Genomic DNA, 27,379 nt, shown 5'->3' on the forward strand with positions numbered 1-27,379 from the left:
TTATAAAGGCATCAGTTAAAAATTGTACATAGTCTTCATTCGGAGCATACAAATTCAGTAAAGTCCAAGTTTCAGAAAACAATTTACAATTCACCTTCAGAGTTCTTCCAACATTTTCAAAAACAGATTCCAAAATAAAAGGTACCCTCTTATGTACCAAAATCACCACTCACCTGGCCTTAGAATTAAAAGAGGATGCCAAAACATGTCCAACCTAATCTCTCTTCAATTTCAAATGTTCTTTTTCCGTCAAATGCATCTCCTGTAGGAAAGCAATATCCACCTTCATCTTCTTAATGTAATCCAAGACATGTTTCCCCTTTATTGGATGGTTCATCCCTTTAACATTAAATGTTGCAAAATTCAGTTTACTCATTTTATCTTAAGAAATAACTTTTGACACAACCAACCCACAAACACACTAAAGCTCCAGTAAAAAAAAACAAAAAAAACCCCACCCCTCTCTCTTCCCTCACCCTTAACCTTAATCTAAATAAAATACAGATAAACCGTAAAGAAAAAACAATAAATCCAAAAAAAGGAAAGGAAAAAAAAATGGGTAAAGGGAAGAAAAGATAAAAGACCACTCCCCCTCCTTAAACCCCTCTAAAGAAAAAGAACCACAAAAGTGGAACCCCCCTCTATTGACCGGGTGTGGTCTAAACCTCTAGTGGTAGACGACTTCAGAAGTTATAGTGCCATTCACCCTCTGCAGCTGATATTCATATATCTCAATATTTCACTTAAAGAACAATCTCAATTCAGTCCACTACCCTCACAACTCCACCATTGCTCCTGAACATCAACTGCAGCAGCAGGTGGATCCTCTTTGAAGTTTGAGTTTTAATGGCTCTCATTATGACTGTCAAAATTCTTTAAAATCTTCTGACAAACACTTTTAATATTCTAACAGTTTTAAAAATTTGGGTATTAAGTATTCAACTGGGGAGAGGTGGAATCTCACCATCCCTACACCATCTTGCCACGCCCCCCCCCCCCCCCATTTATGCTTATTTTTAATCCCAAAAGCATTCACACATCAATCATAATTGTTATTGGTTTTGTAGCTGACTGCTTAATGTTTGCGATTGTTCATTTTAGCAACTAGTTTGAGAACCTGTATCTAAAGTCAGGATCTCTTAAATAAATAGTAATTTGCCAGTGCATGCTAACTTTGATCAGATTCCTTGCACAAGGTGAGCAGCAGAGTGGGACTTCATGAAATGCAGTAAAACCCCTGGTATCTGGCACCTATGGGGATTGCTAGATTCGTGTACTTTCTGGTTGGTTGAGATTTACAATGTCTAACTAATACACCTGGATTAAGAATAAACTGTTTTAACAACAAAAGACAAAAAGACTATACTCTACTTACACTTACATTTTAAGACATAAAGCAGGATAAGAGGCCACTTCGGCCCAGGATTACACCCAATTGACCTACAATCCCCGGTAAGTTTTGAATAGTGAGAGGAAACCAGACTACCCTGAGGAAATGTGTATTAGTTAGATATTGGAAGAATAAGTCTCAACCAACTGGAAAATACACTTATTCAGCATCTCCCAATCCCCATGAGGAAACCCATGCTGATGCAGCAATGTACAAACCCCTTACAGAACCCTGGTCCCAATCACTGGTGCTGTAACAGCATCACACTGATCTGCTAGTTAACCTTGCCACCCCTGCATGGACCTTAAAGCATTTTACTTTATTTTCAGTCACATTCTCTGAAAACATTTAACCGTCGCAGCATCTGCAGGTTCCTCCCCCTCCACGGAGCTGCTCAAAAGACATAATAGATAATTAAGCCTACCCCACCCCCCCACACACTCCACCAAGTTTACAGTTAAGAGCAGGGATAAGGAGACACCTTAAGAGAGTCACCACAACAGTGAGCGACATCAACCAGTTCTTCATTCTGGGTGATGCCATTGCTGTTTCACACTTTATTCAAACAGCTGCTACGAGCAAAGCCCTCTGCTGGCTGAATATTTGCTCCCATCATCACCAAAGCTTTATGTGTAACTTCAGAGAATATTTACTTTTACAATTTTAAACTTACATTTTTTTTAACCTATTATTTTTATTCTTTTTTTCCTCAATTTTTTTTTTGCTGGTTGCTTAAATTTATTTATTTTAATTTTTAAAATTTATTTTCCTCAATTATTTTATTTGCCGGTTGCATGAATTCTGGATGCCAAGGATTTCACTGTAGTTCAACATTAGTTCTCACATGGAGTCAATAACTAAACAGAACTGTACTGTCCAAGTTTAGTTCATCCTGTTTAATTATGCAGAAAAGATTGCAGTGATACAGATTGCACACCGGGTTTTATACCCACACTTCAGCTCAAAACTGGGAAAGCAATCAAACAAAAATAAGGTAGGATTTTGTTGTCAGCTTGAAGAAGTAAATAATTATTACAACAGTTGACAATGGCAGTGAGTTTGATGCTTTTTCAGTAGGCTGAGCAGCAGAACGATACATCAATATTTATGGAGATTAATTGGGCACTTTATAGAGAATGCTGTGTTTCTGAAAGCTGTGACTATGGAGTTCCAGGAGCATGTAATCTGCCTGCATAAGTTGATTTTGATTGCGTGAAGACACTTATTTCCAATTCAATGATTTGTTCAGCTTTTCTGAGCATCAATCACGACTCAGGAAGTTATAGTACATGATATAAAAACTAAGTGACTCCAGGGAAACAAAGCAGCATTGAATTGGATTATTTTTATTTTTGAGCATTCCCCAACTGATTCAGCTGCAGCATTTCTCGATTCAAGATAAATATGTTGATGATCCATTAAAATTCCAAAGGAAAGAATGTCATTTGAATATATGAATTTTTTGCCATTGAGCAAAATATTCTCACCTTAAACAATGCTCCTGTGTTTTACAAATGGAGAAAGGAATGTGATTAAAATGTACTGTGAACGTAAATAATTATTTAATGGAAAAAGCAGTACCTGCTGAATAATTTGTATTTCATTGACAGAAGTAAATGTTGTTCTTTGAAGGATATTAATAGGGAATGGTCATCCTTATTGGGTTTCTTTGAAATGTACTGTGATCCTGATTTCTATGCTGAGTGGATACATAGCAAAACCAGAGTCCATGCCTTCCTGGAGTCCACAGGGTCGGCAGGAACAGGCTGTGTTCCAGAACTCATGCTTCTCTTACACTATCTTTTCATTGCAGGGAAAATCTTGTTCAGCATCAGGCAAAAGTGATGCCGAGATTATCCTCATGCTTTCTGACCACTGTGTTTTTTTTTTAATAAGTGACAAAGCAATATATTTTAAAATAAATATCATCCCTTTCTCTCCAAATCTATGAGTCATCTGATTCCCTAGCAGCCCCGTCAATGAGGTTCATACTTACTTCTCTGATGGCTGGGAGGCCATGGCACCAGATCCCTCCCCCACCCTCCTTGTTCTCAAGCCTCTTGTGGTGATACGACCACCAGCCTACTGCAGGGTACCTGCAGGAAGACCACCAAAGGGGATGACTCCACCTGGCAGGCTGTCAAATCAGCCGATCTGAATATAAACCTGAGCCGGCCCCTCCTGAGCCAGTCACATGGGGAGCCACCAAGGCTTGAACTGGTGTTCAGACTTTACTGGAGTAAAGCCTGTTGAACAGTCTTTTGAGTTTTGTGCTTGCTCACTACTGCCTCAGCGCACCACGATTTATTCAAGTAAAAATTTTAAAGAGAGACCGTGGAGAAGTTTCTGATGATCGGGAGCCTGGAGATCGGCCCCCAACACCCGGATGCCCAGGCACGCTTTGAGATCTGGAAGCACGCGATTGAGGCGATCATCCCATCACATGCAGAGGTGGTCAACACCAACTGGAAATGACTCATGGTGCTCCGCACCAAGCTGGGCCCACGAGCTTTCCAGGCCATCAAGGACTGCATGGACTACAAACCCGCGATGACAGTCCTGGAGAGCATGTACGAACGTGGTCTACACCTGGTACTTGCTCAGCATCAGATCTCACCAGCCAGGTGAGACGGCAGATGACTATTTGGGGGGCCCTGCATGAGCTAGCCCACCCTTGCCTGGCCGAGACTGGGGTGACCAAAGGGGAAGTGGAGCGACTGATCCGGGATGCCTTTGTGCGAGGGCTGTGCTCGAGGAGCACCAAACTGAAGCTGCTGGAGGAAAACATTGCCTCACTTACCAGGACAATGGAGATGGTCCACTCCCTGGAGGCTACGGCTCATCATGCAGTGGTCTTCGATGCACAACTCGCACAACCTCTTGCCTGGCAGATGCAAACAAATACCATCACCAAAGGGCCCTACGTGCAGGAGATAATTACATCTGCAGGTGCAGCTCACCCCTATAAGTACTGTGGGTCCTGGTGTGGGTCAGGCAGGTGATCCCGCCAAGGCTGCCCAGCAAGGAACCCGATGCAGGAAGAAAAGCCACTTTGCTAAGTGTGCCTTTCAAGGCCCGTTGGGAGTGTTGCGGCCCTCTGTGACCAGCTGGGAGTCCTCCCAAATATCGCCATGTGCGAGGACCAGGCGATACCATTACTCACCCCACCACTTCCACCCTCACCGCCAACATCACTTCCGGCCCAGCCACCGACCCACACCGGTGTAGTGTGTTCACCCCAGGCGCTCCCATCTTTCTCCAGACAACTTCCGCCCACACCGAAAACATCATTTCCACTCACTCAGATGACATCACCTCCAGCTTCACTGCCAGTTGGGTTGCCTGACCACATCTACGCCATGTGCATCCACCAGGCACTGCCATCTTGGGCCAGCCAGGTCCCGACTGCACATCAATGGGACAATGTGGTCTACATGGGCTCATACCCAATCGCCCACCTGATGCACCCTATGCCCTGGAAGGAAGTCACTGGCCACTACTCACCACATCCATCGGGGAGTAACAACTCAGATCCTGAGATGGTCCTGGCGTCCACCAACTTAAAAAGGGACATTCCCTATGGACTCAGGCGCTCAATGATGAACATCACTGTCATTGGGAAGGTAACAAAGTGTCTGTTCGATACCGGTAGTACTGAGAGCTTCGTGCACCTGAATGTGGCCCAGACACTAAAGCTCAAAATCTATCACACAAATTTTTCCATTGCTTTCACTACCCTGGACTGCTCCATCATGGCCTTTGGGCACTGCTCAGTGGAATTGACAGTTGGGGGAGGGGGGGGGGAGAACATACCAAGGGTTCAGGCTCCTACTTATGGCCCAGCTCTGTGCCCCAGTCCTTTTAGGGCTGAACTTCCAGTGCCACCTCCAAAGCCTTACCCTCGCCTTCAGCGGCCCCCTCCCCCCACTCACACCACAGCACACAGCCCAGCGATTTCTCCCAATCCACCTGCGGCCTCTCCACGCTACGGGTAACCCCTCCTGCCCTCTTCAACTACCTACGTCAGATTGCAAACCCATAGCTGCCAAGACCAGGAGCTATTACACAGCTGACCAGGCCTTCATTAAGGCAGGAGTGTGGTGGCTTCTGGCGGAAGGTATCATAGAGTCCAGCCCCTGGGGAGCCCAAGTCCTAGTGGTAAAAGGGGGTAGTAAATTGAGAATGGTCATCGATTATAGCCAGACCATAAACCAGTACTCCCACTGGACGCCTACCCCCTACCCCAAGTAGCCAACATAGTCTTTGAGATAGCCCACTATAAGGTCTTCTTGACAAATGACCTAGAGTCAGCCTACCTCCAGCTCCCTCTCCATACAGGGGATAAACCATATATCGCCTTCGAGGCAGACGGGTGCCTCTACCAGTTCCACTAGGTCCCGTCTGAGGTCACTAATGGGGTCTCTGTTTTTCAGTGGGAAATGGACCACATGGTAGACTGGCACAACCTAAGAATGACCTTCCCGTACTTGGACAATGTCACCATCTGTGGCCACAACCACCAGGACCATGATGACAACCTGGAGAGATTTCTCCAGAGGGCAGAGGAGCTGAACCTCACTTACAACAGAGAAGTACGTGTTCAGCACCACCCACCTCGCTATCCTAGGGTACATCGTATAACATGGTGTCATCGGTCCTGACCCAGATTGTATGCATACTGCCCCTCCCTCACACACTCAAAGCCCTCCGCAGGGGCCTTGGGCTCTTCTCCCATTACACCAGTGGGTCCCCCGTTTCTCGGACAAGGTCCACCCACTGGCTCAAGCTACCACCTTTCTTCTCCCCCCCCAGAGGCACAAGCAGCTTTTGCTCACATCAGGCAGGACATCGCCGGTGCCACAATGCATGCTGTGGATGAGGACATCCCATTCCAGATGGGGAGCGATACCTCTGATGTTGCCCTCATGGCCACCCTCAACCAAGGGATCTGGCACCAGCAGGGGCCCCACACCCCCAGCAACACGACTACCCGGCCCACCCTCCCCACCATGGGTACCCTTGGCCCACCCAGGATTCGGGAGCCGACCTCCTCCCTCCGCCCCTCTAGAGAGCACCACTCCTAGCAGACTACACCCACCCAGCCACCACACCACTTATAGACAGACATACAGATAGACACCACATTGCCCAAACCAATGTCCGCCACGGCTACGCTGGACCCAGCCAACCCTCAGGCAACTGCGCCCTCACCAACCTTTGACCAGGAGCCAACCCTGCGACAGTTCCAGAGACTCCGACGGCCGCAGGACCACCTACATTTGTAAATACCACCCAGCACCGTTTTACAACCCACCCCCACCCCCCCCCCCCCCCTTGACTTAATTTTAAGAAGGTAGCAGCAAGCAAGCACAAACTCAAAAGACTGTACAACAGGCTTTATCCCATTAAAAGCCTTGTTCGCTCCCTGTGTCCCTGGCTCAGGAGGGGCCAACTCAGTTCTATATTCAAGTCGGCTGATTGACAGCCGGCCTGGTGAAGTCAGCCCCTTTGGTGGTCTTCCTGCAGGTACAGAGATCGCAGAAGACTGGTGGTCGCATCACCACACCTCCTAAGTGTTGGCCAGAAATTTTGTATCTTGCCCAGACACCCAAGGGCAGGACCTGTTGGAACGCTGAGCCCCTCGTTGGTCTGCTGCAGTGGTCAGCATCCTGTAGGGTCATCTCCTCAACAAGAGGTGTTCTCCCCATTTCTAGTGCCCTGTGCCAATCCACTACTCCCTAGAGTCTGCAACCCTTGGCCGCTGCCGAGCACGGGTTCCACCATCGTGGGCACCAACCAGAGGGTGAAGGATTTTAGTTTAAAAACATCGTTGGCTCCTCTAACAGGCCATTTAATGCCTGCACAGAGCTGGCGGCATTAGGATGGGGAAGTTGAACCCTTGGGAGCAGGCCTGTGTCTCCACCCTCCGCTCTCCCAGGTCGGCACTGCCGTTACAGCAGCTCTGACAGTGCCACCATTGTTTACTCTTCCGAAATCTCCATGTCTCTGTCCCTCTCTCCAGCTGCATTTCTCTCTTTCTCATTTTTCTCTCATGTGTCTCATTTCTCCCTCTTTCATTTAACTCTTTCTCTCTCAGATCTCTCCTTGCACATTTGGTTATAATCTTTACTTAGTTGACCCCCTGTCTCACTCGGGTCTCTTTCTCCCTGCTCTGTCTGTGGTCCTTCGTTGACTTGATCATTCTGTCTATCGAGCTATCTTATTCTCCAGATAGGTAATTTATATTTCCTTTAATCAGTGACTTGCTTCCGAAAAGGAGGTTCACTTGACTTCAGAAAACCATGCCTGTTGCAGGGAATTTTGAATGATACCAATATTGCTTCATTTCTGGTCTTGTGCCGCTGATTTCTTTTTGTTTAAAAAAAGTTTTTTTTTCATTTACTCTTTGCATTGAATGAGATCAAAGCTTTACAGCTCAGAGTAAACCAGACTTGGCCATCAATAATCTGCTTTCAGTGTGTACTGGGAATTTCTGGAAGGTGCCTGCTGATGGTTTAAAGTGTTGAACTACAAACTCAATAAGTTATATTGACTTTATCTGAAGAATGATGCAGGTGGTCTGACTGTTCTGCCATGGAGGCGGAGGGGGTGGTGGGGAATAGTCATGAGACCTGATCATCTGAGTGAGGATGGATGCTGACTGGATAGAGACAGGACGTTAGTCTTGTAAACATTGCGGCTCTTTCTGAAGCTGATTTGAGGGCCTCAAAACGTGACCTAAGCTGACATTATTAGCTAGTGCCAGGCAGTAGATTGGCTGCTGCTCCTACCCTGATGCACATGGATGCCAGGCCACTGCACGCATTGCACCTTTCCAGACTATTCCAACCCACCTCACTTGCACACGTGTCAATAAATACAAGTAGAAAATTGTCGCGTGGCTTCTGAGAGAGGACATTTTTATTCCACATCTCAAAATTTTTGGTAGTGATTTGTGAATTCTGTAAGGGCTAAATGCCATTATCCAGTATGCTGTAATGCAGTAGTTGCTCAGGATGGGGAAGGCAGGTCCCAAGAAATGTCTGCATCTCTGATGCGCTATCGAGCAGAAGAGCAGGCACAAAATATAAAGTCTGTTCAACAGGCTTTATTCCATATAAACTTCCACAGAGCTGGCTGTCCTGGCTCTGAGACTGACCTTGAGGGGCCGGATCTGGCTTATATCCCGGAGGGGGATTGGTAGCTGACCAGGTGGGGCTTGGTCCATTCAGGTTGGCTGATTGACAGCCGGCCATGTGTTGCCTTGTCCTCCAGTGCTCTTCTGCAGGTACACAAGTTGCCCCCTGCAGTAGGCTAGTGGTGTATCACCACAGCATTATCCCAGAATATAGTTTACTTCAATAAAATCAATGCTTTGCCATTAATTCACTGGCACTTGTTGCTTCAGTAAAGTGGCTAATTTTATTTAATTCACTCTCCTGAACCTGTTGCTGGAAAGGATTGTTCCTCAATCTTGTGTGGACCTTAGCATTCAGTCCATAAAGTCATCAAGGATATCTGCATAAAATTATATTTTTAAATTTGATTGTTACACTACATGAAATGATTTTTCAAACCCGGGTTTCTTTTCACCTTTAGGTTCATCTGCACTTCCTTAACCATGTTCTTCAACCATGTTAACAATTTTCTTAACTATTTCAACTGATGTTTAAATATTTAGAACCATGGAATGCGAAAGCACAGAAAACAGGCCATTTGGCCTTTCTAATCTGTGCCAACCATTATCTTGCTAGTCTCATTGACATGCTCACATTCCATCAGACCTTTCCCATCCATGTACCTATCCAGTTTATTCTTAAGACACAAGATCGAGTCCATATTCATCACATCAGATACCAGTCCATTACATACTCCTGCCACTCTCTGAACGAACTTTCCCCTAATGTTCCCCCTAAACCTTACCCCTTTCAGCTTAAAACTATAACCTCTCATATTAATCTCCATCAGTCTAAGTGGAAAAAGCCTACTCACATCCAATCTTGTAAACCTTTATCAAATCCCTCTCATTCCTCTTCGCTCAAGATATAAAGTTCAAACCTGTTTAATCTTTCCCTGTAACTCAACTCCTGAAGACCCGGCAACATCCTAGTAAATCTTCTCTCCACACTTTTAATCTTATTGATATCTTTCCTGCAGATAAGCAACCAGAAATACACACAATTTTCCAAATTTGGCTTCACCAATGTCATAAACAACTTCAACATAACATCCCAACTCCTATACTCAATACCTTGATTTATAAAGGCTAAGATGCCAAAAGCTTTTTTACAACCCTGTCCACCTGCGACACCACCTTCAGGGAACAATGTATCTATATTTCCAGATCTCTGCTCTTCTCAATGCTGTATCTTTTTACTGTGTATGTCCTACCTTGATTTGCTTTCCCAAAATGCATCAACTCACACTTGTCTGCATTAAACTCCATCTGCCATTTTTTAACCCATTCTCTCAGTTGGTCTCGATCCCTCTGCAAGCTTTGAAAATCTTCTCTCTGTCCACAACAACTCCTATCTTTGTGTCATCAGCAAAATTGCTGATCCAATTTACTACATTATTATCCAGATCACTGATACAGACAACAAACAAATATGGACCCAACACCACTAATCACAGGTCTCCAGTCTGAGAAGCAACCATCCATGTAGGACCTTGACAAAGACTTTACTAAAGTCCACGTAGACAACATCCACAGCCTTTCCTTCATCTACCTTCTTGATAACTCCTCAAAAAACTCTACAAGATTCATTAAAAAGAGCCAACCATGCACAAAGCCATGCTGACTTCTTAATCAGCCCATGACTGTCTACATACCTATATATCATATCACTCAGGATTCCTTCCAATAATTTAGCTACTACTGGTGTCAGGGTCACCAGCCTATACTTATCTGGTTTATTTTTGGAGCCTTTTTTTTAAAAAAAAAGAACAACATGAGCTACCCTCCAATTCCCTGGCACCTCACCAGTGGCTAAGGACATATTTAATATATCACCCATGGCCCCTGTAATTTCTACACTTTTCTCCCTCAAGGTCTGAGGGAATATCATATCTGGGCCAGGTGATTTATCTATCTATATTCGCTGTAAGGCAGCAAACACCCCGTCCTCCTTAATCTCCATCTGTTCCATGACTCTTCTGTTTGTTTCCCTTTCTTCCTTATACACTACGCCAGTTTTATGAGTAAATCCTGATGCAAAGAAATAAACTGTTTAAGATCTCCCCCCATTATGTGAGGTTCCACACATAGTTGACCACTCTGATCCTCTAGGGCAGGGGTGTCAAACTCAAATTCACGGAGGGCCAAAATTAAAAACTTGGACTAAGTCGAAATTTTCAACAACATCTGCATGTTTTCTCTTCTTTCAACATATGTAATGTTAAACTTTAGGATATAACTTTAGGAGGATAATGTTACAGGTCAGGAGTAGGTAGCTCAAGTTCACCCTTTGCTTGACCTGAGGGAAACCTATTTGGTCCCTGTGGAGATGTAGTCAGCATTCACAGGCTGTGTCCATTTTGGCCTGCATCAGGACTCAGCATTTCCTGCTCACTCCTCAGGCTCTAGGCCTCTATTCACCCTCGACCCACCATCCCTCTACCTGACCAGTCCTTTACCCAACCTCTACTCACCCCTCACTCCACTCGCTCTGCCTCTACCCACCCCATCCTATACACGCCCCTCTACTGCCTCTCCCCTCAACCTGTTCCTCCCTCTACCCATCTCTCACCCTCTAATCACCCCTCCCCTACTCGCCCTGCCCCTCCCCTTTTACCTCTTCCCTATCCACCCCTCCTTCTACTCATCCCTCCCTCTAACTGCCCCTCGCACCACCATAACTTCCCCTGCCCATTACTCCTCACCTACACCCTCTGCCCACCCCTGCTTACCCACCTACTCAGGCCCAGCGCGCTACCAATCAGCCTTTGCGGACAGCCACCATCTCTCTCTTCACGTGCAGAGCCGAACCAGCCGTCCCTGGGGTCCGCGCGGGTGCAAGCGCTGAAGGCTGTGGCGACCGGGAGAAGTGCGCTCGCGCTGTGGAAGGGCCGTCCGGTGCCAGTCACGTGGGGTTCGCGCTGCCCGGGGGCCATGCACAGCCTACCATGCCCGTCGCGTTGACAGGAAATCACAGGCGCTCGCCCATCCGCCGCACCGCTCGACAGGTGGGAGAAGTGACTGGTTGTGCGGGGAGCCTTCCATTTGGCTTTCCGGCTGATGACATTGACAGACTTCTCGTGTTACAATTTCTCATGTTACAATGGGGAAGGATGTGAAATGAAGGGGGAGGATGGTGGGGGTGACATTACCAAAAAACAGCATTGGCTCTCGTTGCAGGGCGGGCCACCTCTAATACATTTTTGAAATGATCTTGCGGGCCAAATATAATTATATCACGGGCCAAATTTTGCCCGCGGGCCAGAGTTTGACATGTGTGCTCTAGGGGACCAATTTTGACGTACTTGCTGTACGTCTCTCTCTTCTACTTTACCAGATCACCAATATCCCTTGAAAACCACACTTCCCTCTGCCTGGTAACTTTGCCTTTAATCCTAACAGGAACGTGCAAACTCTACACTCTCATGATTTTGCCTTTGAAGGCCATCTGCTTACTGAACACTCCTTTGCCATAAAACAGCATACCCCAATACACTTTTCCTAGATCCCTTCTCATTTCCATAAAATTGGCCTCCCTCCAATTTAGAATCTCAACACGAGGACCAAACATATATTCTTCCATAATTAACTTGAAGCTAATGACATTATGGTCACTGGACCCAAAATGTTCCCCTGCACATACATCTGTCACCTGACCTGTCTTGTTCCCTAATAGATCAAGTACTGCATCCTCTCTCATTGGTACCTCTATATATTGATTTACAAAACTTTCTTGAAGACATTTGACGAACTTCAAGCCATCCAGCCCTTTTACAGTATGGGAGTCCCAGTTGATATGTAGAAAGTTAAAATCTTATATTATCACAACTTTCTGTTTCTGAGACTTTGCGAAACTCCAGCCTGCGTTATATGTGAGCTGATGGATGAATATCTTTTAATTGACACGGTTGTCGTTCCTTTCCATGTGATGTGTGCCAGGTGAGGTGGTCCATTCCAGTCCAGCATATCCGTGCAGTTGAGCGAGTGGATGAAAATGCCTTCCAGCAGCTCCACATGATGCAGGTCATCACACAGGACAACGAGGCACAACTACACATCATGTACATTCAATGCAAGGTAAAAACGTGAAAGACCTTTAGCATTACAAATCCCTGCCTCATTTGAATAATCCTGGCCATTAAAGCATTGTCAGGACACTGTGAGATAGGTATTACCATCTAGTGCCATCTCATGGTACTGCATCTATTTCAAGAGTTTCAACCATCTAATTTGGCAAAAGTGTGGTATTAAGAAAATTAAAGATTTTTTGAAGCTGGGAAATTTATTTCTTTTAGTAGAATGAAGGAAAAGTTTAAGATATTAGAAAATACAACATTTTTTTAATGATCAAATTAAGAGATTTTTTGTGAAATCTGTGGTCAAGATTTAGTATTACCAGTGGAGACAGAAGTAGAATTATTATTGAGTAATAGGGATGTAAAGAAATTTATTTCAGAGATGTACAAATTATTACAAAAGAAGGCTGGAAAAGAAGGAGTTCAAGAATCATGACATAAATGTAAGGTGGATTTAAATAAGCAAATAGATGAACATAGATGGATTCAGATATGTAGAGAGAGTATGAAAAGTATAATAAATGTGAGGAATTAAGCCTAAATTAAAATTCAATATGTATCAAGTAAAATTTGTTCAAATTACTTTGGCAAGTTGTATTTCCACTTGAGAAAATTACCTACAATTTAAGAGATAAATATCATAATTTTGTGAAATATAGAAACCATATTTACAATCTGTGGAATTAAAATGTAAATGAATCTCGAACATTCCCTTTCTCTTATGGGTTTCTATAAATATTTGTTAATTAAACGTATTTAAAGCTCCTATTTCTTTTTATTTTGCTTCACTTTTTTCAGTTTGTAGGGGGTGGTGGCAATTAATAGTAGATTTTTCCTTTTTAATTTCTTTATTCTCTTTTTTTTTCTTTTTTATAAAGTGCCACATGTATTTGGATTGTTTGAAGTATTGTAATATGTTTGCTTAGTGGTTTTATTTTAAATAAAGTTTAAAAAAAAAGATTTTCAATCATCTATCTGAGGTGCTGGAAAATGTTGATATAAATCAGCTTTCTTTCAGGCATATCCACAACCTCTAGAACATTCTATACCATGCATTCTTGCAACATATGTAGAGCAACTGGTCACAAAGTATAAACCTTGAGGGGCAGGCTTAAGGCAACCATGATTGTGCGCAACCAATGTTACAAATTCCACACACGTGTAATATGCTGCACACATTTTCAGGGCAAGCACACTGCAGGTATGTGAATAGCCCAGAAATAATCTTGAGATGCTGGGGGGTGGGGGCGGGAACCAGAGCAGCAAGTGGCAGAGAGGAGGGGATGGTAGCTGTTATGTCAAGCAAGTCTGAAAGGAAGGACAGGAGGGTGAATGGTATCAGGGAGACTGATGAGCTGAAGGGTATTGCGGGTACAGTCTGGATCAGTGCTTGGAATTATGATGCCATGTGGCCATTACAGAGACTTTGCTGTAAGTGGGGTGTGGGGGGAGATGCATAATTGACAGTTCAATGTTCCTGGCTTTCTTTGTTTTAGATAGGATAGAGAGGAAGACATAAAGGTGGAGGCATTGCATTCCTAATCAGGGAAAGTGTCACAGCTGCACCCGGAGAGCACCCAATGGTGGGCTCATCTACTCGGGTAGTGTGGGTTGAGATCAGAAATAAACACTCTGAATGCCCTCCAATAGCTACCAGGAGGTGGAGGAACAGATACTGTATGTAGACAGATTAAAGGAATTTGCAAAAGCAACAGTGTTGTCAGAGTGTGAGACTTTATTTTCTCTATTATGGACGAGTGGGTCCTACAAGCATGAGAATTAGTTGGGGTGGAATGTGTATAGTGCATCCAGGAGGATTTCTTGAAGCAGATAGTTTAACCAGGTAGAGGATCATACCAGACCAGAGGTAGGCAACCTCTTTTTTAAAACTCACATTCCACCTTGCGTATTCCCTATGCCATAGGTGCTCTGTGGGGATTACTTAAAGTGGTATGTGGGTGGGAAGAAAAAGTTTGAAAACCTTTGATTTAATCGTACCTAATTAACTCGTTATGTGCACGGTTTCATTACTCCAGCGGAAATGGGCTAATGACAGTTTTTCTCAAGCAAAATATTTTAGTAACTATCGGGTCTAGAGCAGTGATTCTCAACCTTCCCTTCCCACTTAAGAAATATCTTAGCAGCCATAGAATGCTTATGGCATAGGTATTGCTTAAGGTGGAATGTGAGTTTTTTTAAATAAAACGGTTGCCCCCAATCAAGGGATATTGCCCCCCCATCCTTGACCTTGCATTGTGAAATGTGCCTGGCTAGGTGATCAGTGAGCATTTTGGGAATAGTGATTACAATTCCTGAAGCTTCATGATAGTTATGAATAAAGATTGGCTTGGCCTCTGTTGAACTGAATTGGGGAAGACAAATTATAACATGATTGGACAGGAGCTGGGGAGTAAATTGGGAGGCAGTTTTTATCAGAAATGCCTACAAATGATGAGGGAATTGTTTAAAGACCAACTATTTGGGGGTCTCTGACTGGATGATGTCAGTGTGGAGGAATGACAGGGGAGCCAAGGTAAGAGAACCTTCAGTGACGAGAGAGGTTGCTAATTTAGTCAAAAGAAAACGCAGGCAATTTAAGGTTTAGGAAGTGACAAACTAACAGGGAGCTTGAGGAATATAAAGATTATAGGAAAGAGCTCAAGTGGGGCACTTGGAAGGCCAAAAAAGGTCAGGAAATGTCTGGTGAGCAGAGTTAAAGAGAGTAACAAAGCATTTTATACTTGCATTGAAACCAAGAGGTTGGTGTGAGAAATGGTAGAACTGCTGAAGGATAAAGGAAGGAATTTATGCTTGGAGTACGAGGAACCGGGCGAGATCCAAAATGAATATTTTGCTTAGGTATTTACCAAGATATGGAGGAGAGTGATAGGAAGCATCATGTGGGGAATATGTTAGGGCATTTTAAGAGCTCCTGGTTCTTTTAAAAATCCATCTCTGGGACCGGATGGAATATATTCCAAGCTATTGAAAGAGGCAGGTGATTACTGTGGCCTCGAGGATCATCATGAGTAACAGGTGAAGTTCCTGTGGACTGGAGATGAGCTAATGCCATAACTTTGTTTAAAAAGGAATAGGGATTAATCCAGGAAAGTGTAGGTTGGTCAGTCTCCCATGAGTGGTAGGGAAAGAACAGGTTGGACTATCTACACACCACTTCAAGAAACCCTCCTGGATGCACTGAAGGCATTCAGCCCCATCTAACCCTCTGGCACTAGCATGCCTCCCAGAAATTAAAGTCTCCCACCTCAACAATCCTGCATGCTCAGAAAACATAAAGGGAAAATGTTACTTTGAATTGTAAGAGCTTGCATTTAAATATTAGTTTGACTTCTTACATGACATGGTGTTCCAATAATGCAATTAGAAGTAACAGAAAGCCTCTCGGCAGGGGTTTAGCGTTATTGAATTATACGTCTTTAACTTTTACAAGTATTCATTATAAATACGCAATATTGATGCTTATTTTCATATGTATAAGGACATTGTTATCCATCTCTAAGGCAGGGTAATAGAAGGTTCCTGTACTAGATTATACCCAAGTTATGCCTGCAATTGCTTGAATTTTATTTAATTATCATTTAAAATATAGTTAATATATTCATACAGGTATAGTTTGGATGTCAGCGATGATTAAATTAAATGTACTACATTTTGTCAAGATTTGAGATATCTGGCCATCGGGAGCAGGGAGAGGATCCAATGAAGATTTTAAAAATTTATATGAGTTTTAATGTGTGAACAGGGATAGACTGTTTCCATTGGCTAAGGAATCAGTGACAAGAGACTCAACTCAACATTGCCATGGAGATGACTTTAGTGGAGAATTATTGAAGCATGGCTTGTTTTCCCCAAGGGAGCACTTGGGCAAGGAGCAGTCTGCCTTCTGAGGAAAAACTAGATAAGGGTTTGAATCAGTGAGTTATTATGTGGAGAGTGTAGATGGAGATTTTTGGATCACTGCACCAAAGATCTGACCCAGACATAATGGTCACATGCCCTCTGATGTTATAAGGTCCAATGGTGATATTCTTCGATGAATATGGAAACAAATGAACATTTAATTAGCAATACAATAACATTACCTTGTAGATCTTTTATGTGTTGATTGCGAAACAATGGGCTTGTAAGAGAAATGCAGAAACCAGTCTTTAAAAACAGACTCAATGTCCATTTTTGACTGCCTTTTATGTGGGGGAGCTGGTGGACCATGGTGGGTGGGGGGAGAGTGAAATGTAAAAACCAAAGAAGGGTACAATTGCTCCTTATCAATAATCCTACCAGATGAAGCTTGAGGCATTGTACCTGTCCAACCTGGTTTTTCATTCACGATCGATTGTTCACGGTTTGATCTTGTCCCTCATCATTCTTGCAACATAACCCCTTTTCCACTTCCAGGGATTGAAATTCTTCTCCTCAGCAACGTTTAGAGAAATGCTAAACAAAAAAAAATACTGTCAACACTGTGGAGAAGAGCAGGGAACGAAGAATATCGGAGTGCTCTTTGCAAGGACCAGGACACAAACAGTGGGCAAAACCTGCAGGGGCTGAAATCTTCAGCAGACCAAGAATTGCTGGAGGAATTCTGCAGGACGGTCTGCATCCATGGGTAGAAGTGGTACCAATTCAACCCATGGAAGCTGTCTGACCTGCTGAGTTTCTCCAGCAATTCTTGGTCTGCTTGAGAACAATGGCCATTTCCTGAATGTGCAGGTAACGATTAGAGAAAAGATGAAATCCAGAGAACAACCATGTCTCTTTTTCGAGAACTGATGGCCATTATTATGGGACATAATGCTAACATTATATATTAAAATAATCAATCTTGGCATTTTTGAACTGCTGTGCAAAGCATAATGTTTGATATTAGATATGAGCAAAGTAAATGAAAATGCCAAAGATGAAATTGTTGTTTTTAAAATGTGCACCAGATTTCATTAGGACTATTTGGATCGTGCTGATTCATTTTAACATTTAACAATGACTGGTATGTTATCTCTTTTAGAATGTAAATGAACTGAATCAGTGGCTGTCGGCCATCAGGAAAGCCTGCATCTACAATCAACAAATGCTTCCCTTCTTCCATCCAGGTTCTTATAGGAGCAATCGCTGGACATGTTGTCTACACACAGAAAAGACTGGTATGTGAACAAAAACTCCCCCCACCCCCCCCCCCCATTAAAATGAGCAGTTATCGGAAGGCTGTTTCGGTCAGGAGAATGATAATTACCTGTGTGTATATCTGTCCTCCATTCCATTAAATCAATCGGAGAAAAAAAACAATTTTAAGTTTAATGCTCCAAGCAATATGCTGGAGAAAATAGTGTTTATAAAAAAGAATGATTGCGGTTTCGAGCAGATACCCTTTATCCAGATGTTATGGGTAAGGCAGCGTAAGATGGACAAGGTGGAAGGGGTGGGTCAGAGATGGGGTTGAAACTCGCTTCTGGAGGGTCATTTATGGAGGGCGTTTGGGGTTGGGAGGTCGGTGATATTTGCAATTTGGTGAATCAGGTAGAGGTGGAACGTGGTGGACAAAGGCAGATGTCAGCCAAAGCGGCAATAGAAAAGCAAGGATCAGATGGAGGAAAATGAATCATGCGGAGTGGAGTAGGTGAGTAGAAGACAAAGGCTGTCGGTGCTGGAATCTGAGAAGAAGAAGGTGAGAATGGTGGTATGAAGAAAGAGAACTGAAGAGGGAGAGGGAAAGGAGAGAATGGATGAATGCAGTGGTGATTCTCAATGAATAGAATGAATTTTGGAGCCAGAGTGAAATTTACTAACATGAATCCAGAGGACACTTAGCACTCACCTGTCGGAGGTGAAGATCAGAGATGATTTTCTATGTAAATACCAAGATTGTTATTTGATCGCAGAATGAGTGCAGTGCAGATTTTTCAAGCACAAAATAGATGCCCAATGAAATGAATGGTTTTATGCGTGAAACATTAAAGGAAATTTATTTTACAAACAATGAGTCATTGTATAGGGAAGAAATTCCCATATTGGGTTCTGTGGAAAGACATAGAGATTCCACAGAAGAAATTGGTAGTAATAACTATATCTAGCAATAACTTTTTCTTTAAATTACTTTTTACCTGTATCTTTAAATTTCTGTGTTTCTGCGATGGCAGCAAACAGTTGCCTTGACCCTAACAAAACAAAATGGTCTCTTGAGGCCTGACGTCAACAGCGCAGACGGCAGGCCCCAAGACACCATTTCCAACTAATGAGTCTTGGATTTCTTTTGGCGTGAGGCTGGCCACATTTAAAAAATTTAAACTGAAAGATATTCCATGTGTGCAGTGCAGTGGGAGTGGCTTTTGCTGACTCTCTTATGGTTTTTGTGCTCCTCCTCCTTCCCTCTCGCTCATTCCCTCCCACTTACTCACTCTCTCACCCCCCCCCCCCCCCCCCACTGAGACTGAGGTTGGTGTGGAAACTTATGATGGAGCCAGCATGGGCGCTGGAATTATGTTGGTCAGGACCGGGACCTGCATCGATAGAAGGGTCAGCACCTGGTTAGCTGGGACAGGAGTTAGTGATGGAGGTGCTGGAAGCTCGGGCTTGTGGGCAGCACCGGCCAGGAAGCAAACCCATGTCAAAGGCATCAGGAACTCCATCTACGGGCAGCCGAAGCTGAGGTGGATACCCACATTAGAGGTGTTGGGAGATCCAGCCTGTGGGCTACTGAGGACAGGTTGGAAACATGCTTCTAAAATGTCAGCTATGGTGGTCATTTCTGGTCTGGGATATCAGTGTTATTTGTATTTGCAATTTGATTAATATTCAGTTGAAACAAAACAATCAAGTTCTGAAGAAATGGGATTTTGCAAGCACTGCTTCAGATTGTTTTCTGTTTAAGAAAAATAATTTATTTTAAATTAGACTTATCCACGTTCGAAGCAGAAGTTGATGCCATTCTACTTCTGGTCAGCTTCCAATTCATAACAATGGGGTTGTGAGATTTCCAAAAGGGTTCCGCAAGCTAAAAGGTTTGGGAAGCCCTGGTCTAGGGAATTGCTATATGGTAGCCAGATTATGCAAGAAACTATTAGCAGTTTTCTTTCTTGTTGCTGATGTTTCCAAATTACTGACAGAAATTTTGGAATGTTTGCACCATACTGAAGTTGTGAAATTCCTATGCATTCTTTGCAGCAGTTTCCTTTCTATATTCCAACAAGAGTCTCATCACCGGCAGGAAGCATCCCCGATCTCAATGCCCGGCTAAAGACTCAGTGTGTTCCAGCTATGGCAAGAAAGGGCATTGAGCGAGGGGTTGCCATGCGAGGGGAAGTCCATGGGAAGTCCATGGCCTGCACCGCTCCTGGATCCAATTCCAGCCCCAAGCCATCTGCCCCAAATTCACCCAAGCACACTTGCTGCACTACAGGCTGACAGAGGGTGGCAGTGAGGGTGCCTTGATCCAAATTCAAACTCGATGCCATCATCGTCAGAGGAGGAAGGAGGACAGCCATCTTGTCGCACCATGAGGTCAACTCTATCTTACCCATGCAGGGCAACCCAGGACAGTGGGGGCCACTTAAGCGAGGAGTATGGAGTCTCCAAGGACATTGCCTCGATGGTCCTAGATCAGGACAGACCTCACCAGCTCCGCAACTCCATAGTGACTGTGAAGGTAAATGGACATTCCACTAAATGTCTAATTGAAACAGGCTCTACTGAAACTTTCACTGGCTTACAGACTGTGCAAGAGTACAACCTAAAGATGTATCCTTCCAATGATCACATATTCCTTTTGTCCCATTTGGATTCTACACATATTCAACAACATTGTATAATACATCTGTCATTTGAAGGGGGGTGGGGGGAATTCTGTAAATTTCACCTGTATATACTTGATGAATTGTGTGCTCTGGTGTTGTTGGGTCTGGTCCCCTCCCCCTTGTAATGGTTCAGAATGGAGGTCCCCTAAAAGAACACACATGCAGCCTCTCCACACTGAATATCAACCCCCCCCCCCCCCCGCCTCTCTTCCCGAATCTGTCCTCGGACTGCTAACCTATTGTTGCCGACAGCAGTAGGTACAGCACAGCAGACCGAGATTTCAAAAGTCTGAGACACAACGTCTGTTCGACGAAGATATCATCGAACCATGGAGAACGCAAGTGGTAGTGGTAAAAGGGGAAAACAAGTCCAGACTAATAATTGGCTATGGCCAAACATTTAGTCGGTACACGCTCCTAGAAGCATACCCCTTCCCTCTAATTTAGGACATGGGACTATTTGACCATCAAACTGAAAGTTGCTTATCACCAGCTGCCAATCCATTCCAAGGACCATCCATATACAACATTTGAGCGTAACATATATCTCTATCAATTCCGGAGGGTCCCTTTTGGTATCCCTAACAGGTTTTTTATCTTCCAACGGCAGATGGACAGAATGGTGGATGAGTATGGGTTGAGGCTACCTTGCCCTATCTCAATAACGTCACCATCTGTGGCTATACTTTGGAAGATCATGAAGCCAAACTCCAGAGTTTTCTCCACATGAAAGCCATGAACCTCACTTATAACTCTGACAAGAGCATGTTCAGGACTAAACGTCTGGCAATCCTTGGCTACGTGGTGGAGAATGACATCATTGGCCCCGATCCTGATAAGATGTGCCCCCTGTTGGAGCTGCCCATTCGCAAGACATCATAGGCTTTGTGGAGATGCCTGGGGTTTTTTTTCATATTACGCCCAGTGGATCCCTCAATACACTGATAAGGTTCACCCTCTCTTAAAAGCCACAATATTCCCCCTCTTGGCTGAAGTCCAAATGGTTTTTAAATACCTCCAGAATTACATTGCAAAAGCCACCATGCATGCGTGGAAAGTGACCCTTCGGATGTAGCCCTTGGATGCTACCCTCAAGCAGGCGGGCAGGGCAATTGCAATTTTTTTCTCAGATATTACAAGGCCATGAGCTCTGGAACCCATCTGTGGAAAAGGAGTGTGAAGCCGTGAGGCACTGGAGACACTACCTGGCTGCTAGAAGATTTACGCCCTGACTGACTAGCGCTCAGTCTCATTCATATTTAATAATGTCAAGAGGGGAAAAATCAAAAATGACAAGATTGCTAGGTGGAGGATCGAGCTCTCCACGTACAATTATGACATTGCCTATTGGCCAGGAGCACTTAATGACCCTCCAAATGCCTTATCCAGAGGAAGCTGTGCCTCTGCACACACCGGCCAACTGCGGTCTCTGCATAATGAGCTCTGCCATCCAGGGATTACCCACATGGCCCATATTGTCAAGACGTGCAATCTGCCCTACTCCATGGGAGCCGTCAGGTCTTGCCGGGTCTGCGCGGTGTGCAAGCCACACTTCTACCGCCCCACAAAGGTGCACCTGATCAAGTCATCCAGGCCCTTTGAATGGCTCAGTGTCAATTTTAAGAGACCTCTCCCCTCTACGAACGGGAACACTTTCTTTCTCTCTATCACTGATGAGTACTCCCACTTCCTGTTCACCATTCCTGTCCAGACACATCCACACAGTCAGTCATAAAGGCCCTAGACTTTATTTTCGTCCGGGTATTCCAGCTATATTCATAGCAACCAGGGCTCATCCTTTATGAGCGACGAGCTACGTCACTACCTGCTGGTGAGGGGCATCGCATCCAGTAGGACTACTAGCTACAACCCCCAGGGGAACAAACAGGTTGAAAAGGAGAATGCCGCGATCTGGAAGAAAGACTGTCAAACTGGCCCTGAAGTCAAAAGGCCTTCCAGACTCACATTGGCAGGAAGTCCTCCCTATGGCACACCATTCCATCCGGTTGCTACTATGTATGAGCTCTCATTTAATTTCGAAAGAGGATTGACATCGGGAACTACACTCCCAACCTGGCTCACCACTACTGGTCCAGTCCTTCTCAGGAAGCACGTGAGGAGAAGCAAGACCGACCTCCTGGTGGAAAGGGGTGAAACTGCTCCACGCCAATCCCACATACACCTATGTGGAGTACACAGATAGTAAGGAGGATACTGTCTTCATCAGTGACCTGGCACCCGCCAGAACAGAGGGTCAGTTGCCTCAAATACCCTGTGAGCCCCAGAGCTCATTCTTGCCAGCCCCCAGTCAGGGCCTCAGGCGATCTGGTTCAGAAAGAAAGTGCATTCCCCTCCACCGTCGAGCCGGAGACCCAGCCTGCCACTCTTTCCTCACAAGGGGACGAGGAGACTCAAGGAGTCCAAGCTCCACCAGAATCTCCAGACGCCCCGGACTGCTTAAATCTGTAAATTTGAAAATAAATGTATAGTTTTTTACTTTTTTTTCTGAATCCATGTTCTCTGTCTTCATTCACAGACCCTAAATTCTGCCGGAAGGGGTGAATGCAGTGAACTGGGATTCACTGGTAATGTGTGGTGCTGATGGCTGGCCCCGCCTCCCGGCTCCGCCCCCATCTGCACACATATAAGCATCGTTTCCCGCCTAAACCCAGAACCCTTCCGAAGACTACTGTGAGACCCTACCCATAGTTATAAGCTAATAAATGCGTTTGTTCTCCCTCTAGTTGTGAGAGCTTTTATTCACGCTACAGAGTGCAAGGCACAAAAGTGCTGGAGAAACTCAGCAGGTCACGCAGCATCCATGAAGAATTAAAAAGTAGTCTAAGTTCAGACCTGACCCCTTTGTTGGGAAGTCTCAGCCCAAAATGTCGACTGCCTTTTGCTTCCTGTGCATCCTGCGTGACCTGCTGAGTTTCTCCAGCATTTTTCTGTTGCAATAACCTGTTCCACCCTCAATCTCCATTGAGTTTAATGCATGAGAATGGCTGTGAAGGATGTCACTATTCCTGGACATTTTTACGAGTTCAAAGTTATTTAAATTCAGTTCTGGTTTTATCTTTTAATTTGGATTCCAGTATTTTGCCAAAAGCAGCTCTCAATCTAATTGATTTCTCAGATTTCAGATTCATTGTCAGCGTGCATACATGAAATCACATACAGCTCTGAGATTCCTTTTCCCTGAAAGCATGGCAGAATTATCATTAATTGGTGGTGCAAAAAATAAACTGTACGCAGTGTAAACATGTAAAGAAATAAGAGAACTGTATACAGATAATGAATATAAACAAACTGACTGCAATACAGAGAGAATAAAAGAAAATCAATAAATGAACAAGTAAGAGTACTTAAACAAGTCTCTGATTGAGCTTGTCGTTGAGGAGTCTGATGGTGGAGGGGTAGCAGTTGTTCCTGAACCTGTTGATGTGAGTCTTGTGGCACCTATACCTCTTTCCTAATGGCAGCAGCGAGAACATAGCGTGTGCTGGGTGGTGAGGGTCTTTGATGATTGCTGCTGCTCTTTGATGATGGCAGTGTACCCTGTTGATGTACTCAATATCAGGGAGGGTTTTGGTTGTGATGTCCTGGGCTGTGTCCATTTGGTTTTGGAGGGCTTTCTGCTCAGGGGTATTGGTGTTCCCATACCAGACTGTGATGCAGCCGGTCAGAACATTTTCCACCACACCTCTGTAGAAATTTGCCAGGGTTTCTGGTGTTATACCAAACCTCCGCAAATTCTTGAAGACGCAGAGGCGCTGATGTACTTTCTTCACGATGCCATTGGTGTGTTGGGTCCAGGAAAGGTCCTCTGAGATACTGACTCCCCAGAACTTAAATTTACTTGTCCTTTCCACCTCTAATCCCTCAATGATCACTGGATCGAACACCTCTGGCTTTCCTTTCCTGAAGTCAACAATCAGCTCCTTGGTCTTTTGTGATATTGAGTGCAAGGTTGTTGATGGCGCAACATTCAGCCAAGTTTTCAATCTCCGTCCCGTCTGCTGACTCTACTGTTGTATAATTGACAAATTTGTAGATGGTGTTGTTGTCGTACTGAGGTACACAGTCGTAAGTTAAAGTGAGTAGAGCAGGGGGCTAAGAACAGAGCCCTGTGGGGATCCGGTACTGATAGCGATTGTGGAGAAGTTCTTACCAATCTTGAAACTCCAATTCCATTCTTAAAAAGTGATGTCAGATTAGTTGTCTTCCAATTCAGTGAGGTTGCAGATCACTGTTCTGGCATCCATAATCTCTGTAGTCTCATCATTTACCGTACAAGGATATCGGCTGACTGATCTGAGGTTATTGACTTTTATTCCTCTCAAATATTTCAATGCCTTTTCTTGATCATTTTCGTCAAGTTTCAGACCAAAATTAGCATGCATCAATGGGATCAAAAGAAAGCATCGGATTCTCAGCATAAATTTGTTTTTTTAAGTGTGAAATTAAAGTTTCAGGTCATCTATAATTCATGCACATTGGCAACATTACCTGGAAAGTTGGCCTTCCCACAAGCACCAGCCCATGAGGCATTAAAGACAATCAAGCCAAACTTGGAATTAGAGTGCAATGCAGCACTAATCATGTGTGGACTTCCAGGGTGCAGCAGTACGTGCTGAGGGATGCCCTGAGGCTTGGTGCAACCCATGCAAGGGCACTGTGGGGAAGGGCCACAGTCTAGAGTTGCTGGGCATTACCAGGTTTTCAGGGGCTGAGATCAAACAGCGGGGGGGTGGGGGTGGTGGAGTAACGCCAAGATGCCACGGCGGTGGAAATAGAGACCGTCTGTGTGATAGTATAGGATACTATCACCAATGTATATATTTACATATAGCAGTCGGGTCGACCTCGATGTACTACGCTCCAATCTTTTGCTAATAAAATTGTAGCGCATCAAATGACTCAGACTTGTTAACTCAAACCAACGCTGTTATTAAAAAAAGACTGGAGCCTAATAGTACATTGAGGCCGACCAGTCCAGACTGACCTGGGTCTGGTTAGGAGCAGCCCTTTATGACCTGCCAGTAGCCATGGCTACGGCTCTCAGCCAATCACTACTACTATATGTAAATATATTCAAATATATACATTGGTGATAGTATCCTGTACTATCATAGTCTGTAACTATGTACATTGATGGACATGACACAAAGGGTGCAAAGAATCTTGGAACAGTTTTCATTTTTTGTAAATAATTTACTGTGAATAAAGACTATTTTTGAAAAAAAAGCACCCAAAGACAAATTTCTCTCCAGAGTCTTTCAGAACACGAAGTCATGAATGTTTTGATATATATTGACAACATAAAAGTGCAAAGTAAGCCTCAGTAATTTCTTTTTCCTCAAACCAATGCAAGTTCATTGGAAATGCAACTTGTTTCCTGCTCTGCCAGGAATTTTGACTGAATTACACACACCTTTTTTGAATCAGTGAAAGAGGCATAATTAGATGTGAATGGCACTTTAATCGAGATGTGTAGCCATGATGATATCAAGATGCTTTGGGGCACTGAGATTGGTAGGCAACAAGGAAAACAATTCAGCTTAACTACAATTGCATGTGCACTGTATTTGCTTCCAAGTTTCCTTTTTGATGGGACTTTAATTTCTGCTTAATTACTTGTGTCTCAGATTGATAAGTCAGGTATTTAACCCAGTAAACCAAGAACTAAATTGATGGTTCAAAAATATTAAACATGAAGGATTTTATTAAATTCACTTCACATTACATTTGATGATGTGATGAATAGAAATGGTTTTGCAATTTAACTATCTTCTCAATTTATCTTGTGAGTATATTTTAATTAGTCTGCTGAATATTGTGATTGCAGTCAGTTTAGTTGTCGTTGCCATCTCAATGATCTGATTATATTTTAATCAACACAAGTGAAAACATTCATTTATGGTTCAGCTGATAAAGATAATCACAACTCTGAGCAATTGTTCTGTTTGTGTATTTGCTTGAAAACACTTGAGTAAAAAAATGCTGTGCTGAAAGTATGGAGGGACATCAACGTGAAAGCATAGTTTTGAAAAGACAATCCTAGAACTACTCTACAGAAGGAAGCCACAAAAACTAACTGGGAGATCAATGGACCTGAATTTTGCAAGTGGATTACAACATGGAAATGTAACGTTAATTGCATAAGTTGTACATGCAGCAGAGTTTTAGGTGATAGATTCGGAGTTTTACAGCATGGAAACAGGCTCTCCAACCAAACTTGTCTGCCTATGGTGGCCCCATTTGCTTGGATTTTGGCCATTTCTTATCCATGTACTTTTTCCAAATACCTTTTGAATGTTGCAATTGTATCAGCAACAATCTTCTGATTGCTCATTCAATGTACATTCTACAGTCTGTGAGAGAAAGGTGCCCCTCAGGTTCCTTTCTAATCTACCTCTCTTGTCTAAAATCAATGTCCTTTAGTTTTAAATTTCCCTACACTGGGGAAAAATACTATTTTACTCCTCTTGATTTTATAGACCTCCATGATTTTAATTTAATTTGGTATTACCACAGTAATGGACCCTTCCAGCCCTCGACTCCCAAATGCACCCATGTGGCCAATTAACTTATCAACCCCGTACGTCTTTGGAGAGTGGAATACCTAGAGGAAACCCAGTCATGGAGAGAATGGACAAACTCCATACAGACAGCGCCAGATTCAAACCTGGACGCTGGCATGTAATAGATTTGTGCTCACTCCTGCACTAACCAAGCTGCCCCATAAAAATCATCCCTCAGCCTCCAACACTCCAGGGAGAAAATCCCTAGTCTATCTGGTCTCTGCTTGTAACTCAAGGCCTCCAATCCTGGCCATATCCTCATGAATCTTTTCTGCCATTTTCATGATATAATTGGCCAACAAGAACTGCTCATAATACTTGAGATGTGGTCACTCCAGTCTACCATT

At 43.9% G+C, this 27,379-nt stretch overlaps 1 protein-coding gene and 1 long non-coding RNA gene across 2 annotated transcripts in view; one reads left to right on the top strand and one right to left on the bottom strand.

The window, feature by feature from the left end:
- The window catches only part of LOC138761191 (rasGAP-activating-like protein 1), a 325,463-nt gene that overhangs the window by 282,448 nt on the left and 15,636 nt on the right, over window positions 1-27,379 (top strand). The window contains exons 18-19 of the mRNA XM_069932922.1: window positions 12,507-12,644; window positions 17,667-17,802. Of these exons, the coding sequence (XP_069789023.1) occupies window positions 12,507-12,644; window positions 17,667-17,802 (274 nt within the window). The remainder of the gene's footprint in view (window positions 1-12,506; window positions 12,645-17,666; window positions 17,803-27,379) is intronic.
- Window positions 170-25,448, bottom strand: LOC138761192 (uncharacterized). Its single transcript, XR_011356174.1, has 3 exons — window positions 24,958-25,448; window positions 16,967-17,098; window positions 170-339 (listed from the first exon to the last, which is right to left on the bottom strand). It is a non-coding gene; the product is annotated as an uncharacterized lncRNA (long non-coding RNA).

Source organism: Narcine bancroftii, chromosome 4 (assembly GCF_036971445.1).
Source record: "Narcine bancroftii isolate sNarBan1 chromosome 4, sNarBan1.hap1, whole genome shotgun sequence".
NCBI classification, from domain to species: Eukaryota; Metazoa; Chordata; class Chondrichthyes; order Torpediniformes; family Narcinidae; genus Narcine; species Narcine bancroftii.